The sequence below is a fragment of the Elgaria multicarinata genome, chromosome 2 (genome assembly GCF_023053635.1).
Source record: "Elgaria multicarinata webbii isolate HBS135686 ecotype San Diego chromosome 2, rElgMul1.1.pri, whole genome shotgun sequence".
NCBI classification, from domain to species: Eukaryota; Metazoa; Chordata; class Lepidosauria; order Squamata; family Anguidae; genus Elgaria; species Elgaria multicarinata.
In genome coordinates, this window is record NC_086172.1 from 3301398 (window position 1) to 3320533 (window position 19136).

At 43.9% G+C, this 19136-nt stretch overlaps 1 protein-coding gene across 1 annotated transcript in view; it reads right to left on the bottom strand.

Annotated features, from left to right (window-relative positions):
* Window positions 1–3787: 3787 nt before the first annotated feature.
* C2H21orf58 (chromosome 2 C21orf58 homolog) overlaps window positions 3788–19136 on the bottom strand; it is a 45023-nt gene continuing 29674 nt past the window's right edge. Inside the window, exons 4-8 of the mRNA XM_063115944.1 lie at window positions 17286–17423; window positions 16145–16259; window positions 12292–12431; window positions 8651–8859; window positions 3788–3902 (exon numbers count right to left, since the gene is read on the bottom strand). Of these exons, the coding sequence (XP_062972014.1) occupies window positions 3899–3902; window positions 8651–8859; window positions 12292–12431; window positions 16145–16259; window positions 17286–17423 (606 nt within the window). The 3' untranslated portion in view covers window positions 3788–3898. The remainder of the gene's footprint in view (window positions 3903–8650; window positions 8860–12291; window positions 12432–16144; window positions 16260–17285; window positions 17424–19136) is intronic.

Consider the following 19136-nt stretch of genomic DNA (forward strand, 5'->3'; position numbering starts at 1 on the left):
GACAATTCAGAATTCAGCCCACTGTGACCAATTTGCCCAGCACTTTGCAGACAAAATCACTATAGTTGCCAGCCTCCTTAAAGGAGGCAGTGGTGAGACCCACATTGAAAAAGCCCTCCTTGATAAGTATCAGCCAGTCTCCAATATTCAATTTTTGGGCAAAGTATTGGAGCGTATGGTGGCCACCCCACTCCAGGGATCCCTGGATGAGATGGATAATCTAGATCCATTTCAATCTGGCTTCAGGCCTGGTTATGGGACAGAAACAGCTCTGGTCACACCAGGAATTGGACAAGGGGAGTGTGTCCCTGCTGGTTCTGCTGGACCTCTCAGCAGCATTCGATACCATCGACCATGGTATCCTTCTGGGGTGCCTTGCTGGGATGGGACTTGGAGGTATTGTTTTATAGTGGCTCCATTCCTTCCTGGAGGGGTGGACCCAGAAGGTGGTGCTGAGGGACTTCTGTTCAACTTCTTGGCTGTTGGCTGTTGGAGTCCCCTCAGAGTTCTGTTTTGTCCCCCTTGTTATTTAACATATACATGAAACCATTGGGAGAGGTTTTCCAGAGTTTTGGGGTACGGTGACACCAGTATGCTGATGACACCCAACTCTACTACTCCTTTCCACCCGATTCCAAGGAAGCGGTTTCTATGCTAAACCGGTGTCTGTCGGCAGTAATGGACTGGATGAGAGTGAACAAATTGAAGCTCAATCCAGACAAGACAGAGATGCTCCTTGTCAGTCAAAAGGCAGATCAGGGAATAGGGATTCAGTTTGTGCTGGGTGGGGTTACACTCCCCCTGAAGGCACAGGTTCACAGTTTGGATGTACTTCTGGATTCAGCCCTGAGCCTGGATGCCCAGGTTTCGGCGGTGGCCAGGAGTGCATTTGCACAGTTAAAGCTAGTGCGCCAGCTGTGCCCATTCCTAGAGATGTTGGATCTGGCCACGGTGACACATGCCTTAGTTACTGGATTACTGTTACGCACTCTACGTGGGGCTGCCTTTAAAGAGTGTTCAGAAACTTTGGCTGGTTCAAAGAGCTGCAGCCAGAGTGTTGACCAGGGTTGGTTACAGGGAGCAAACGACGCCCCTGTTAAAACAGCTCCACTGGCTTCCAGTCTGCTTCCGGGCACAATTCAAAGTGCTGGTTATGATCTATAAAGCCCTATATGGGTCAGGTCCAGGTTATCTGAAAGACCGTATTCTCCCTTATGAGCCTGCCTGTGCTTTGAGATCTTCTGGGGAAGCCCTTCTTTCAGTCCCACCACCATCACAGGCGTACCTGGTGGGAACGCAGGAGAGGGCCTTCTCGGTGGCTGCTTCAGTGCTCTGGAACTCTCTTCCCAGGGAATCTGGACTCACTTGCTCCCTCCTTGATGGGCTTTCAGAGGCAGGCAAAAACTTTTTTGTCCCGGCAGGCCTTTGTTGATTAATCTGGGCCTCCATCTATGCTACTGTCTTTTAAAATTGTCATGTATTGTAAATGTTTTAATATTGGAACATATTTTAAACTTTTGTATATTTCTATTCATAGGTTTTAAAATGTATACGTTTTAAATTTTGTAAGGCTGCCTTGAGGCCCAGTATTGGGCAAAAGGCAGGATACAAAGAAATATAATAATAATAATAATAATAATAATAATAATAATAATAATAATAATAAGAAGAAGAAGAAGAAGAAGAAGAAGAAGAAGAAGAAGAAGAAACGTTCTACATACTTGTTGGGTGGCTGTATCTGCTTGCAAAAGTGGATATAAGATCCTTGCACTTTTAGACATTAATACTTTTAGACATTAATCCTTTTAAAATTATAATTTAACTTTAGAATTCTCAGAGAGTTCATTTATTTTAAGATTTAAAATCAACTGATCTTTTTAACTTTTGGAGGCATATGAGCTTATTATTTTAAGATTTATATCATTTCTTTTTTCCTTTTATACACTATATTTTAATTTTAGAATTAATAGTCAGTTTGCTTGTTTAAGATTTGTAAAAAAAGCACTGTATTTTACTCATATGTTATCTTTATATACACAACTTTATATACTATTAATACACTACCATACAGTATGGTTACCACTTGGTCCTAGTTTCAGCAAGCTTCAACCAAAAACACCTTGTCCAACTTAGTTCAGAAATCTGTATTAGACTACTGTGATCTCGTGCCAGGAGAAATAGAGATAGTAGAGAATAAGTATTGGATGGATCAAGAAACTTCAGATTTACCCTGAAATGACAATTTTGGCTAACTAAATGGAGTCTGTGCAGAGTCAGAAGCAGGAGATTCTATCTTTCAGGAGGGAGATCAAGTCATATATTCTTTTAATGAATATCCAGCTAATTTATCAATAGACCAGCATAGACACAGAGAGAAATAGACTGCCCATCACCCTTTAGAAATACAAACCACCTCATATAAAGAAACTACCCTTCCCATCAAGAGCACTGAGCGATTACGCACCCCAAACCATAGAGAATAGGGGGATAAGATCTATTTTAACTATGGGTTGTTAATCCAAAACAATGTAGAGTTCACAACCAAACAACAAACCATGGGTTCTCTTCCTGGGCTGTTCATGGTTAACAACCTATAGTTGAACCCTAATTCAGGGTTCATATGTAACAACCACCCACAATTCAACAACAAACCATACTCCGGGTTGTTGCTGCATGTGAACCAGGGCATTGTCCTCCTTCGCTCTCCACTGGCAGCTAGCTCTCCAATAGTAAAGTGACAGGATGCACCCCATTGCCACATACATCATGCCCAATCCCCTACAAACGACAAGGCAAGCCTGCAGCAGGACCACCAGCAATGCAAGTTGTTTCCCTGTAGTGTTACCAACCTATCTGTTCTAGACAAGCTCCTGTTCCCTTTTAAGCACCATGAGAGACAGTTAAGCAAGAGGCCACAATATTCCTGGCATGGATATGGAACCATGAGGCATGCCGGGCACCAGCTATCTGTTACGCAACTGTCTGACTGATTTGACTGGTTCACAACCCAATACATAATACACCTTCTTACATTCTAGAACACACGTCACCCCTGACGCTGTTCAGGAAAGGTTCTAACTGTGCCACATGTCTTGCTTCTTTGTTTCTGGGCTTGAGATTCCTTCCCCATATTCTGGTCCACTCTGATTCCATCTGGCCTCTGGATTAGACACTGGAGATGGGGGTGGGATACAGCTTGTACTACCATGCTTCAAGGATAGTGGTCCCTCCATTTTAGCCCAATTTGTCTCTGTGAAGTATAAGGGGAAGGCCTACCAGAATCTCCAGATGGGATGGGTGTCTCTGCCATGGTATATAAGGCATACAGTGTATAAGGGGGTGGACAGTGGAGCCTGCTGTGATTCTGTCCAGCAGCACCATCAAAACAGCAGTGAGGATGCGATTAGTCAGATTGGTCAAAAGGGCTAGCCTGAACATGCAGGAGCCTTGGTATTGGCTCATGCAGAACTTCCCCTGATTGGCTCAGGAAACACATTTTTGGGGGGGTGCCTATGAGAGGTGGGTCATACCCTAGATTCAAACCTGGGACTTTCTGTATGAGAAAAATGAGCTATTCCACTTCGCCAGGGCTCTTTCTGCAAATATTGGCATATATGATTAAGTCACTGAAGGATATCACATCCCCCATGCTCTGTTTCCTGGCTGTGGAGGTAAGGAGCTTCTCCGAGCAGCTTGCAAGGAGCTTTTGAATTCCAGGAACTCCTTCTCTGTTGCCTCTGACATGACTCTTATTAGCCAGACATGCAAACGGTGAGTGAGAAATAGTTCCTCTCATCTATCTGGCAGGGTGTCGAGGTCAGACATTCCTGTGAAATGAAATATCAGATGAAGAAGCTTCTGTGATCATTCAAGTCTGTGATTAGCGTCCCTTCGATGGTCACCTATAAAAGAAATAAATATGTGTATTTTAACAAAATTGGAGCCCTAAAATGGTGGAGGAGAGTAGAAAAATGAAGAACTAGAAGTACTACTTTGAAAAGAGAACTAACGTGCGCTGGTGAAGCACTTAAAGCTACCTGAATATAACAAGACTTTTTGGGGGGTGGGGGGGAGCTGGTGATACATTCATCACTGGAGCAACAGTCTACAACTTGAAGTAATTATCTGTAGCAATAAGTGTTCACTAGGACTGTGCCACAAGCCTCCTAGAAACCACACATTTTCCTATTCTCATGTTCTCATCATAAAATGAATCCTACCAACACAGCTGCTCTTATCAATAGTTGTGAAAGAGAAGCCTAAATACATCTATACTAAAATGAATAAGATTAACTGATATCTTTGGTACACTTTAGGGTGATACTATTAATTGGACAAATCTGATTTAATGCCTTAGTATCAAGACACCCTAGGTAGTTACTAAATGGCAATTTTGTTGGTGCCCAGAAGTGATTAAGTATCTTGGTATCGGGTGCCTAGAGCTATCTCGCAAATGGTTACATTGAGTATATCTGTGTTTTGGGGGGAAATATCTCTTGACTTGGAAAGATGGCATCACTTAATTTAAGTACTTGAGACACAAGGGCCTTAGTCTGGACACACCCAGACTTAGTCTGGACACACCAAGCAAGGACTTTTCCTAAGAGGCCAGACTTGCTCTCTGTGCTTCATTTGTTGCCCTTCCCAAGACCTGGTTGGAGGCCTCATTTCTGACTCAGAATCTGAACCATCAGGGACTGAAGGAGGTGGGGGGAGGCCTCCAGAGGGGTGTGTGTGCTCTTCAGCTGCACATCCACTCCCCTCCTGCAGCGCTGTCTCTGGAAATTCCTCAGGGGAAGGAGAATCCAAGAACTCAGGTAAGCCAAGTTCCTCCTCAGAAGAAGACTCCTCAGAAGGAGCTATGACAGCTTTTCCTTGCAGTAGGGTGTGCCTGCTATGTGACAGCTCATGGCAACCCCATACCCAGCTGACATAGAGACATACACTTGATACAAACACAGGAAGCCTAAACTCTGTTTACCTTTTTTAGTCAAGTACTGTAGAAGTCTACAAACCCAGGGGTAATCCAAGCAGTCCATTGGTTGATACGCTTGGAAAAAATAGTAAGGCAGGGAGATACAGTCAACTAAGCTCAGCTAAGAGACTTCCTAGGCAATTGAACAAAGCTTGCCAGAATGAGATAGGAATTACTTTCATACTAATACAAAATTGAGTTTTATTATTCATTTTATGCACTGTATTTTTATTCCTCTGTTATGGCCTATGGCTAATCTCTACCTATAAAGTGGAAAGTATGCGTGCAGGATGTATGTCTAGAAATGTTTACCCACTTCCAGATGAGTTGGAAACTTGAAATTTGGCACGCTGGTAGGTCTGGCAGTACAATGTACCAGAAAAATCTAAAAACATGAAATTTTGGGTTTGATGTATTCTTTAAAGAATTTAATAAAAAACCTAGGCTTATGCTTACAAGTCCCAGCATGCCTTGGGTGGAACTCCCAGTATGCCTTGGGTGGGAGGCCAGACTTATCAGCCTTTGGTGGCCACTGTGAGTGCACAGGTGGGTGGCCACTGCATGCCTTTCATAACCCAGACTCCTAAGGTCAGTCTCGAGTAGTCAGTCAACCCAATTCCACATAAAAGGAAACAACCCACATAAATGGGCTGTGTCCATTTGTGGTGCCTCCTCCTGCCCACCATGCATGGTTTTAAAATCATAACTAGATACAACAACATGACTTTGAGATTTTGACATTTTGATATTGCTGTTTTCTCAGAATCTGGGGGATGTACACCTGCAGCTTTTGCCCTTAAGAGGGAGGGAGAAAGGAGAGGCACTCTGGGCATGCCCAGGAACAGGCCTGATGAAGGGGGCAAGTGACTGGCCCAGTAGAGGGTCCTGATGCAGCATTTGGTGGACAATATGCGTGGGCTGATGCAGTCCCACCAAGACTTGACCAGAGCTGGCCGCATCCACTGACAGCCACTTTCCTCCCCTCCTCAGTGATGCTACTCACTGATGCTCTATCAAGGAGCAGCATTGGCAACAATAGGAGGGAAGTGTGAAGGAGAGCAGATAGACTACGTTGGGTAGAGGATAGAATGGGTGAAGTAGTCAGGAGAGGGTAGTTTTAATATGACATTTTTATGCAGGAAGTTTTGAGCTGAACAGGGCCTCAGCCGACAGATTACAGCAGGCCACCTGGAGCGGGGAGGAGGACAAGATAGCAAGACCTTGGTGCCAGGAAGGAGCCTCTTATCTTCCTCAAGGTCATAAACCATCACGATCGGCAGGAAGGAGGAGAATACGGCTGGGAAATGTGAAAACTAAGCGCCCAGCTGACGCCAAGGGGAGGAGGGAGTTGAAGATGAAACAGGGAGAAAAGGGCCTATAGTGAGGGGGCCGTCCCTAAGTCTTTATCTTGTTACTTCCCAAGATGTGTGGAGGTGTCCATGGTAGTGACAATGGCAAGGTCCTACTTACAAGTAACTAGTTTTAGTCAGGCTTCTTGTTTTAAACTGATTACTGGGTTTTATGCTATGCATGCTTATTGGAGGTTGGTAGTTTATTCTTCCCAGGTGCACCCTGCCCTTAGCCTGAATAAAGTCTTCTACCTCATTACTGTGAGCTGTTAATATCTTGCTTCATGGGTCCCGTGCTAAATCCAGAGATACACAGCCAGAGTTCTAGTGTCCTTCTGTAGTTGTTCCCCAACTAAGGGCCTCTGGGAAGGTAGTGGCAGTGAAAGCGAGGGGGAAAGTTATTCATGCCCCTTTGCTCTACCTTTACAGGAAGCACCTCTCAGAGGATGTGGGCCCCTGTAGGCCACAAAAGGCATGCTGGGAGGCAGGTAGAGTGGCTAATTTTAAATAAAGCATGGGTTAGCAACCCAGGTCACTATCCTAGTTCTCCTTCTCCCTGACTTTCTCCAACTGCCACTAACCCCGCCCACCATTCCATTCTGGCCCCAGCTATCATTCGCTCTTCCACTCATTCTTCTGTTTCAATGGTATATATAGTCAGGCTTTTACAAAAAATCATGAACTTTATTCAGTAATTCCTGCATCTGTATTGGAATGTTGTGGTTTAGGTATAACAGGGGGTGGGAACACCATAAAAAGTCTCATCAAATTAAAAGGCCTTGGGGGAGAAAACATCTCTTAGCACTGGAAAGCCATTAAATGCAGTCACAAGGCAAACTTGCCTGGGACAAATAAATTTATAAGCAGGGTGCCACAATTAAGAAGGCCCATGTGACAAAATGATAATTTATGTTATTGCTTATATGTGTATGTTTAAGTGTTTAGTTCAGGTTTGGATTTGCTGTAGCCAATTCTTTTATTTTCAGGAAATGGTAAGTAAATGGGAGGAGGGAGTTAGAATGGTGAGCAGGGTGAATGGTGTCGTCTGATTGATGGTTGGTTGATTTGAAGAGAGAGAGAGAGAGAGAGAGAGAGAGAGAGAAGGAGTTTTAGGCAGTTAGAGTTAGTCAGGGTTAGTGAATTAAAGAGAGTAGGAGTGAGTGAGGTTTAGTAGAGGCTTGTTTCAGGATAGTATTAAGAAAGTAGGGTTATAGGATTTGGAGGTGGTTAGTATTCCTTGGGAGGTTGAGGGAGGTGGATAAAGTAATTTTTGTGGATAAAGTAAAATAATCTTAAAGTGTCTTTTAAAATCTTTTTCTCTATGAATAAACTTTATTCTTATTTTGTTTAACAACCACGTCTGCCCAGTCATATGCATTACTTCAGATACACCATACACATGCACACTCACACTCAAAGGTTTATTGTTCCCTCATACTTTTAGAAGATAAACAATAGGGTGATGGCAGCGAAGGAGAGGTTTAATAACAGACGTCACAGAGGCTGGTGACACCACAGTCCACTCTCCCATTGTCTCCCACCACACTTCAGATGGTGTTCAAAGATTAATACATTATTCAGGCTTATGCCTACAACTCCCAGCATGCCTTGGGTGCGAGGGAAGACTTATTGGACTTTGGCACCATGCCTTGGAAGTGGCTTGCCATCCTGAGCCTGAAGGGAGAGTGCCTGGGGCCACTAGTCACCATTGGGAGCAGGAGGAAAGGCGTGTGTGGTTCCGGGCCCATCACCAATGGCAATGACCAAGCTAACCAGCAGCCAATCAGCTGGCTCTTTTACAGCCTACCTACAGGCACTGTTGCACAGTGTGGTGTGGATTGGCTTGGACAGACTTCACTTCCCGTGAGCCTCAGCAGCAGGACTCCCATTGGGCAAGTCGGGCACCTCAGTGAAAGGCATGCCAGGAGTTGTAGTTTTTGTTTTGTGTGGGGATAAGGAAAATAATGGTGGTGGCTTCAAGGAAGCCCTGGCCATGCATCAGAGGGGAGAGAGAGAGAGAGAGAGAGAGAAGAAATGGATTTAATTCATTTTAAAGTTACCACACAGGCCTCCATTGCAGGGTTGGCGTGAGGGTGAGAGAGGAAAAAAAGAAACAAGTTTAATTCATTTAAAAGTTAACTCACAGGTCTAACACTGGCCTACTACTTTAAGATGACTACCTCACAGATATATATCTTAGGGGCACAAGCAGTGCTGGGTATATGAGCTAGTATGAAAATAAAATTGAAATGGAATATAGTAAGAAAGTAGCAGGAAACCTAAGTGGCCACAGAACTGAAAAGCCGAGTCTTCCTTGTTGACTTACATGTGTGTTGCAGTAGTTGGAATGGGCAGATTATGTAGATCTGATGGGTACCCTCCCAGTTGTGTGCCACGAAGAGGCGGCATCACTGAAGGCCACATGGAAAAGCCAACCTGAGATGGAATGCCTGGTAGCCCTGGAGATGTATAGTGATGATGATGTACTGTTGATGGTCGCAACTTCTCTGCTCTTACCAGAACAGGAGTGGGAAACTGCAGATAGTTTAGGAAAAAAGAACATGATGATCTGTTAAAATCCTAGCTATCCAAGCAGACAAGCATGAGGTGTTGTCATTAGCAGTTTTACCACTTAAGATCCTTCTCCCCTGTGTTTCAGCCCCACAAACAACTCCCACAAATCATTGATAATCTTAGGGCTTCTCTAAATGAACTATTTATTGCACACTTGTGACTGGCCACTCATGGAAGTTTACAGGTTAATTACTTGACGTCATCAACAGCCAGGATATCACAGTTTCACCCACTTATCCCATTTAAAAAACAAACAAATGGAGATAAGCTGAAATAAAGCCTTAATGGCGCAAAATTGACTGTGTAAAGCTGGCATTGTGCTGTGCACTTGCCAAGGAATTACTTTCCCAGTCTGCGATAGGAGGGAGAAGAGGGTAAAATGTAGGCATGTGCTCCACTCCGATTAGGAGCGGAGAAGCAGTAGCGGATTGGCCTGCTCCGCCTTACCCAGGGGCGGAGTAGAAGTGGACCGCGGACCCCTAGAAGCAAGGCGAAGAGAAGCGGCCATTTTTTGGAGCTCCTCTTTCAGGCGGAGCGCTCCGATCGCCATCTTGAAAACATTTCACCATAGGATTGCATTGTGGGAAATAATCGCGGATAACTGGGTTGTTTTTGAAGCTATCGTTCTGGAAATTCTTGTGCACAGAGAGACGTGGATGGGGGTCATTTTGAGACGACTCTCACCTCTCTGCGTCGTGCGGGTCGCATGCTAGAATTTTTTAAAAATCGGGTCAACAAACAGGGATAGCGCGGCTCAAACGGCGGTTTTCGGCTTTTCGCCCATAGGATTGCATTGCGGGAAATAATCGGGGATAACTGGGTTGTTTTTTAAGCTATCATTCTGAAAATTCTTGTGCACAGAGAGTCGTGGATGGTGGTCATTTTGAGACTACTCTCACCTCTCTACGTCGTGCGGGTCGCGTGCTAGAATTTTTTAAAAATCGGGTCAACAAACGGTTTTTTTTTTTTTTGGAAGCGATGACAGGCACATTCAACTCCCAATCCTGATGAGAATTGATCTCCTCATGAAGCATCCTCCAATCCCAGCGTTCGAGGGGGGGAACTAAGGCAGAGTCATCCTGAGATCTTTGAGCTCTCAGCGTCTTGTGGGTTTAGCGTTCATTGGGAGAGGGTCTACTTAGCTAGCTGCTGCTGTGTACTTTGGAGATAGATTAGGATTTTAGCTTGGCGCGTGTGTTTGTTTGCTTCTTTCTGACTTTTTGCTTAGTTTGCTCTGTGTTTTTCCCTTAGATTTAATATAAAATTTATTTTAAAATTTTGGAGTGTGTGTTTGTTTGGTTGGTTCGTTTCCCTCCTCCCCTCTCTTAAAGCCTGATTGCGTGCACTGCTTTTGTGAAGTGCAACAGGCAGCCACAGATTGAGCATTTTGGGGAAAGCATACACACACTTCTTGTCCCATTTCCCTACATTTAGTAATATTCTTAAACATATTATTATATTCTTATACATGGACACATGGATAAGCTATCATGGTGCCAAGTTTGAGGTTTCTAACGTGCAAATTGACGGAGCTATCGAAAGGGGTGTGAATTAGGGTTATGGGTGGTGCGTTAGAGGTTAGAGCCGCGCCAAAAATCAAGGGATGATGGGACTGCCTTGAGTCTGGGCGTTCATGTGGACACATGGATAAGCTGTCCTGGTGCCGAGTTTGAGGTTTCTAACGTGCAAATTGACGGAGCTATCCCAAGGGGTCTGAATGAGGTGCCCGATTTTCAAAAATTCGCCAAAAATCAGGGGATGATGGGATTTGCTTGAAACTTGGCGTGCGTGTGGACACGTGGATAAGCTTTCATGGTGCCGAGTTTGAGGTTTCTAACTTGAACAGAAAAAACGTTGTATAATTTTTTAGCTTTCAATGCAACCCTATGGGGGGAAAACGGAGCTCCAATCCGGATCCGGAGCTCCGAGCGGAGCAGAAGTGGGTGGAGCAGGGGCGGGGCGAAGCGGCCCGCTCCGAAAATGGCAGATCTGCAAGTGAAGCGGAGCGGGGGGTCCATGCACACCCCTAGTAAAATGCCTGCTTGAATCAAAGGGAGGCAGATCTGATCCTCCACACCAAGAGCACCCCTTTAAGTTCAATGAGGCTTACTCCCAAGTAAGTGTGCCTAGGGTTGCAGACTTACAGCACAATCTTACATATATTCAGAAGTAAGCCCTGGCGTTCCTGGGGCTGCAAAGAAACAGATGAAAACAAGACTCCCCCCTCCTTTGCACAAATGCCAGGTTTCCTGCTTCTGATATATTTAAAGAATTCTTTATTGTTGGACTTGATATTATTAGTGATGTGCTCTTCAAAATGCTTTTTTGCATTTCTTCTTGTTTTGTTTGCATCAGCTTTGTGCCAGCTTGTGATCCCTTTTATTTTCCTCACTTGGCTAAGACTTCCGTTTTCTGAAGGAAGCTGTTCCTTGACACTGCTTGTTAACCATGCTGGTGACCTCTTAGACTTGATGCTACCTTTCCTAACTTGTGGAATACATTTTAGTTGAGCTTCTATTATTGTGCTTTTGAGTATGCTCCATGCATTTTGCAAGGATTTAACCCTCTTGATTTCCTCCTTTCAACTCTTTTTTTACCAGTTCCCTCATTTTGGAGACGTTTCCTCTTTTGAAGTAAAATGTGACTGCATTGGACTTCTTGGGCAGTTTCCCACTTAAATATATATTGAATCTGATAGCACTGTGGTCACTGTTACCAACTGGTTCAACAATATTTATATCTCATATATTTTACGGTTTGCATTTTCCAAGATTATTTCAGGTGAGTAAGTATAGTATAGTGTAGGGGCACTTCCACACGTCGTTCTCAGGGCGCTTCCATATGCCCCCAGTGCACCCCGAAAACGATCGTGTAGCTTGCCTGTAAAAGAGACGGGGAAGAGGCGTCCTTGCCGGCCCCGCCGCCACCCACCTCCCTCCTCGCCGGCCGGGACGGAGAGCTCGGCGGAAGAAGGCAGGGTGGAGAGCGGAAGCTCTCCACCCCGCCTTCTTCCGCCGAGCTCTCTGAGCCAACGAGGAGGGAGGTGGGTGGCACTGGCGGCGCCGGCAAGGACGCTTCTTCCTCGTCTCTTTTACAGGCAAGCTACACGATCGTTTTCGGGGTGCACTGGGGGCGTATGGAAGCGCCCTGAGAACGACGTGTGGAAGTGCCCCAGGTTATTTAATGAGGTTGAATTTGATGGCCTGTTGTTGGTGAATTACTTTTGCAGCTGTATTGTTTCTGCCTATGTAGTCAATGATGATGATGATGATTGCTATAAGCATATGTTGCCTAACAGCTCTGATTCTGTTGCCAAAGATAGGTCTAGACTTGTATTTCTGGCCTTTCATCTGCCATAAATTAACACTCAAAGTCCCTTAAAAGCATATTTACCTCTTGTCCATGGTGAGGCATAGGGATTCCATGCCCACTAGCCGAAGAATAAACAGGTGGTGGTAGAGATTTCAACATCATGTTCTGCATAATGATCTGGTGCATCTGTGCATTTTGCATTAACATCATCTCCACCATATCTAGGAAAGTATGGAAGGCAATATCAAAAGCTGTCTACAGAGATCACAACAGAGTGCAAGGGGAGTAGCAGCCTCTAGAACAGCGGTTCTCAACCTGTGGGTCGCGACCCCTTTGGGGGTCGAACGACCCTTTCACAGGGGTCGCCTAAGACCATCGGAAAACACATATTTCCGATGGTCTTAGGAACCGAGACACCGCTCCTCTATTTAGAAATAAATATTTCACAATATATAATTACATATTGTTTTTGTGATTAATCACTATGCTTTAATTATGTTCAATTTGTAACAATGAAAATACATCCTGCATATCAGATATTTACATTACGATTCATAACAGTAGCAAAATTACAGTTATGAAGTAGCAACGAAAATAATTTTATGGTTGGGGGTCACCACAACATGAGGAACTGTATTAAAGGGTCACGGCATTAGGAAGGTTGAGAACCACTGCTCTAGAACAAGGGTGGGCAATCTTTCTTCTGTCAAGGGCCCCACGTGTAATTTGTCAGGGGCTGCATGTTGGCAGTGAGTGGGGCTGAAGCCAGTGGGCCAAAGCCATCCCCTTTTCTGCCACTCTTTTTTGTCTCTCTTTCTGCCACCCCCTTTTCTTTCTCCCCCTGTTGTGTCCCACCCAGGAGGCTGTCAGGGAAGTGAAAGATTGCTCTTGCCAGAGGTCTGAACTGATTGCATGCAGAGGGCTTTGGAAATTAGGTTAACAGTTGCATGGAATTAGGCTGAGGCCTGCATTCTTTTACGTCAGCACTCTTTCTGAATAAAGCAGCCCAGCAGTGGCTGGATTCTAGCTCTGATCTTTGTGTGTTAAACCATGAAAGAAAAGCAATATAAGTAGGTTAGTAAGGTTTCAGCTGCATGACTGAAGAATTAAATATGTTCCTACACTTCCTTGTGTGCTCTGGATTGGTTCATCATAATGCTGGTCCACCAGAAGTGGGGACAATACAACCTGGTTATAAGCAAGCATGTGCCTAGAAGACTAGCCTTCTACTACATTGGAAAAGAGGTGTGAGGGCCGCTAAATGTTCTCTGCATTAGGTTATCACTAAAGGCCAAATTAGATTTGACATGGGATACATGCCCAGTGTTTAACCCATGGGTGGGAAAGAAGCTGGGAGGGATTATTTTAAAAAGAGAGGTAAGGGGTACTGCTCCAATCAAATTCAGAGCCCCTCACAACTGCGTTGTTGTTGTTGTTGTTGTTGTTGTTGTTGTTGTTATTATTTTAAAAAGTTGGAAAATGCTTCACATATATCCCATGTCACATTTCATTTAGTTTAGCTGTAAGTAGTTTGCTGAAATGAGGCTTAAATCATTAGCAGAGGGAAGTCGCTGTGATCGTTGTGCTCATTGTGAATGCTTCCTGATGAGTTTTTCATGGCACCATCGCCCTGTCTCATTTCTGGGGAGTTCATACATCGTTGACTTCTACGCATGACCCTCCCATATTTTCTCATCGTTGTTCTATCTTTTTTTCTTGAATGCAGATAAGCTGCTAAGGAGAAAAAGATGGAAGACCTGCACCATACCTTCTAATAGCTAGCACTAGGAGCCCTCCATCTGGAAGCCTGCTATGCCTCAGGGCTATTTATTTTATTTATTTATTTATTATACTTATATACCGCTCCCATAGCCAGGGCTCTCTGGGCGGTTTACAGAAATTAAACTACCAAAACAAACATAGGAAGAGGTCCTGGATCTACTCTTCTTGCATCCTGCCACAGCAGCATATTGTGAATGGCCCGTTCAGAAGACACCTTAAACCAACCATGGCTTTAACCACGGTGGTTAAGCCGGAAAGCCGGGCTGTGTTCAGAAGACATCTTAAACTACGGCTTCAACCATGGTGAATAAAGCAAAAGGGCTTATTTATTCTCTCAGTATTTTAACAGTCTATAAATTAATTTTAACTTTGCTGTTTTAAATTTTTACTTTTAAATTTGTATTTTTGCATTGCTGCTGTTTTTATCTTGGTTGTGCTTTTATACTGTATTTTATATTAAGGTTTTATACTGTTGTTTTGTTTTGAATTGTTTTAATTTTGTAAACTGCCCAGAGAGCTTCGGCTATTGGGTGGTATAGAAATGCAATAAATAAATAATAAATAAATTAAGATGTCTTCTGAACATAGCCCGCCTTTCTGGCTTAACCACCATGGTTAAAGCCATGGTTTAAGGTGTCTTCTGAACGGGCCCAATGTGGCACAAATCCCAGGTTTAAGCTTTCCCACAAACTTTAGGTGTTCTGGCTACTCCCTTCCTTTTATGGAAACATTTCACATCTTTTACATCTCAATATACTTTAATGCTCTGAAAATGCATTAATCTATTAATTATTTATTATATTTATTTATATCTCACCTTTTGCCCAATGCTGGGCATCAAGGCGGCATTGCAAATTTTAAAACATATACATTTTAAACCTATAAATAGAAATATACAAAACTTAAAACTATATTAAATATGTTCCAATATTAAAACATTTAAACATTTAAAATGACAATTTTAAAAGTCCTTGGCACAGACGGAGGTCCAGAGTATTCACCAAAAGCCTGCTGGAACAAAAAAAAAATTTCCTGCCTCTGAAAGCACCTCAAGGAGGGAGCCAGTCTAGCTTCCCTGGGAAGAGAGTTCCAGAGCACTGGAGCAGCCACCGAGAAGGCCCTCTCCTGTGTTCCCACCAGGTGTACCTTTGATGGTGATGGGACTGAGAGAAGGGCTTCCCCTGAAGAACTTAAAGCACAGGCAGGCTCATAAGGGAGAATACGGTCTTTCAGATAACCTGGAGCGGATCTACACATCGTACTGAAGGCGCTTGCGTGCGCCTCCAGTGCACCCCCAAAACGATTGTGTAGATCCTGCAGAAGAGACAGAGGAAGAGGCGGAGGAGAAGGAGGCGGCGGTGGCCCCGCATCGCCCCTCGCGAGGAGGAATGGCTCTGAGTGATTGACATCGTTGGGGCCTAGAGCGTCCTTGCCGCCGCCGCCCACCTCCCCGCCAGCCTCCTGCTGCCGGCGAAAGAGCCACCCGGGGCGGAGAGCTCGGCGGAAGAAGCCCCCCGCGCCTTCTTCCGCCCCGGGTGGCTCTTTCGCCGGCAGAAGGAGGCCGGCGGGGAGGTGGGCGGCGGCGGCAAGGACACTCTAGGCCCCAATGATATCAATCACTCGGAGCCGTTACTCCTCGCGAGGGGCGATGCGGGGCCACCGCCGCCGCCTCCACCTCTTCCTCCGTCTCTTCTGCAGGATCTACACAATCGTTTTGGGGGCGCACTGGAGGTGCACACAAGCGCCTTCAGTATGACGTGTAGATGCCCTCCCGGACCTGAGTTGTATTGAGCTTTATACAAGCTTTAGTTGTATTGAGTTGTATTTAGTTGTATAAAGCTCAATACAAGTTGTATTGAGCTTTATACCAGCACTTTGAATTGTAACTGGAAACAAACTGGAAGCCAGTGGAGCTGTTTTAAGTGGGGAGTTGTGTGCTCCCTGTAACTAGCCCCAGTCAACATTCTAATTTGGTTTTCTACCATGATCTGATATGCTGGGATTGTATAAATAACTGTCAGCTGCTGCAGTATGCAATTCAGGTCACAAAAGTACCTCTCCATGCTAAATGGAAGAGCGATGATATGGAGATAAAAAATGGTTTACTAAAAGTGTACACATAATATTGCAGTCCTAAAACATTAATGCTCACCTTCTTTAATACTCCCAGAGCGGGGAGGTGGGAAAGGCTGTGGAGACGGAATCTGGGTAATGAGCGGTGGATGCTGAGGTATTTGTTGAATAATAGTTGCTGGTTGCTGAGGCAACTTAGTAAAGAAAAAAGGCAAAACCAGAATAGTTAAAGTCCAAGCTGTAGCCACAACCCTAGACTTGGGGCTGTTGAATCAAATCCTATCAATGTTCAAAATACCAGGCAATTAGACATTTTAAACTGACATATATTTCAGACTAATTATTAGGAAGTACTGAAGTGGAGGATAAAACTGACAAGTATGGAACATGGCTGTGCTGCGCTAAATGAAATAGTGTGTGGGAAGGATGAAATTGCTAAGGATATTGACAAGAGAGGAATATGCCCTTGTGGGGTTTACATAGTGGGCCCACAATCTTGCAACCATGCACATTTGTGCAAGATTGCCGATTCCCCCCCCCCAAAAAAACACAATTAGTATGCAATTTCTGAAAATTTCAAGATCCTCATTTTAAAAAAGTGGACATTACAATTTGTGCAAATGGCAGAATCTGAAAAATAAATGCAGAAAATATTTCAGAAATTGGGGTGGGGGTGGGGAATCCATTGCTGTCTGCCACCACTAAACAGAACGAAAATGCTTCCAAATCCAATCAGGCTTAAACGGAATGAAATTCCCAGTGCCGTCCATCCGTAGTTGCAATGCATATATAAATGCATTTTATCATCTTTTTTTGCAGTTCCAAATTGAATAGTTAAGTGTTCAGACAGAATAATATGACCGCAATATGTTCTGTTTCCTCTTTTTAAAAATTCTATTCTACCTAGAGTTGCCATCTGACTAGGAAAAAAATATCAACCTGGCCTATTCCTTTGTTTTTAACAACTTGATTTGCAGGAATCAGCATGAACATGTGATTTTTTTTATGGCACAGAGATAAGCACATTACTTGTTAACGCCTGCAGTAATAAAGAGGTTGGGAGGTGGCAAACCCAAGTCCAGGCACTATTGTTAAAGCTCTGCTGTTTTGGGCTTACTGCTAATGGGACTAATTTTATTGCTGTAAAACTAATAATCTACTCTAATAAGAGTCTAATAATGAGGATTTTCCTCTCCAGGGATATAAAATGAGGCACTTACTGTCTGCTGGATAAGTCTTGGTTGTTCAGGTAGAGGAGTAGGAAGAGCACTTTGGTAGACATGTTCTGGCCTGAAGAGCTTTCTTGGGATTTTTAATGATTCATGTGGTAGAGAAAATTCTTCCAAAAGATTTTGCTCCTACAATATCAGGGAGAGAGAGAGAGAGAGAGAGCAGTTCACACAACACATTTCTCTACACAGTGTGAAAACTCCACTCAAATGGTGGAGTTTGTAGAGGAAACTCACCACACAACATGTTCTAACTCCACTGTTGTGTGTCTGTGGGCTCCTATGGAGTTGAGTAAAAGTCAATGCAGCATTTGATTAACAGTTCCTTTGCCCTCTCTCCTCCCACAGTCCTCCTGATGCTGTCCCATCAGCCATTGCTGCAAAACAACAACAATGCAAGCAGCTGTCTGAGAATGGCACTCCCTCCTTTCACCGCTCTTGCAGAGGAACTCTATAGTGAGTGGGGAAACTCCACTCAATGCAGCAGGAACCTCCATGGAGCCCTCGAGACAACATGCAACACAACAGTTGTGCAGGATCTTTCCTCTGCACGACATGGATATTCAGGGCGGAGTGTTTTTCACAAAATCTCCACCATGGGGTGGAGTTTCCCCTCCAGACAACAATTTTTCAACATTAGTGTAACAACTCCACTGTGGAGTTCTAAAACTACCGTTGCGAAATGTGAGAGAGAGATGCTCCAGCAATACCATACCAGTACCAAGTGGATACATTTGCTAAAGGAAATCCTTCTGAAATAAGACAGAAATAAGATACACTCTCCTTTCCCTACCAAAGATATTAATGAGAAATTGAACACATACGTTTCATTAAAAATACATTTAAAATTGTAGGGTCATAATAAATGTGACAGATGCACGGCCACATCACCCAGCTTAATTAAACTTTAAAGCTGCTGTGGAGAATTTTGATAGGATCAGCATTGTGGGAAAGGGGCTGTTTATCCTTTCCCCATATGTTTCGCAGTCTAAATCACCCCACTCCAAAGGTGCATTCATTCTTAAAAGGTTGAAATACTGATCATTGTATTGTGCCTGCATTTTTTCCACCACAGAGCAAATAGGTACTTTCCCCCAAAAGCACCACTCTGATCAGTACTGAAGCCCACCAAGGAAGAGAGAAAGAGAGAGAGAGAGAGACAGAGAGAAATAATAATAATAATAATAATAATAATAATAATAATAATAATAATAATATACCAGAACAAAACCCTAATAATAATTCTTACCCACCTCTCCCTTTGGATCAAGGCGGGTAACAACATTAGTACAATTCAATATAAATCAAATACATAAAATTAATTAAAAGAGCATATAAAACCAATACAATATCAAAATAACGATCAAGACATCTTAAAATTCTTGGTTTAAAATTCATCTGTGTAGGCCTGCTGGAAGAGTCTGAACTTTACCATAATAGTTGTCAGCCTAGTTTTGGCTGACTGAAGTAAGTTCTCCCCAAAGGTCCTGAGTGTGCAGGGCAGATTGTATGTGAGAAGGCGATCCCACAGGTAACCATGTAGGGCTTTAAAGGTAATGACCAACACTTCGTACTTCGCTTGGAAACTAATTGGCAGCCAGTGGAGTGATTTTAAGACTGGTGTAATGTATCACCCCTAGGTGCACCAGTGAGCAATCTGGCTGCCATATTATGAACTAATTGAAGTTTCCGGACTAGACACAAAGGTAGCCCTATGCACAGCACATTGCAGAAGTTGAGCCTTGAGGTTGCCAGTGCGTGCACGACCGCTTTTAGGTCTTCCAATTCTAGGAAAGGGTGCAGCTGGCATGACAGCTGAAGCTAATAATAGGCACTCCTGGC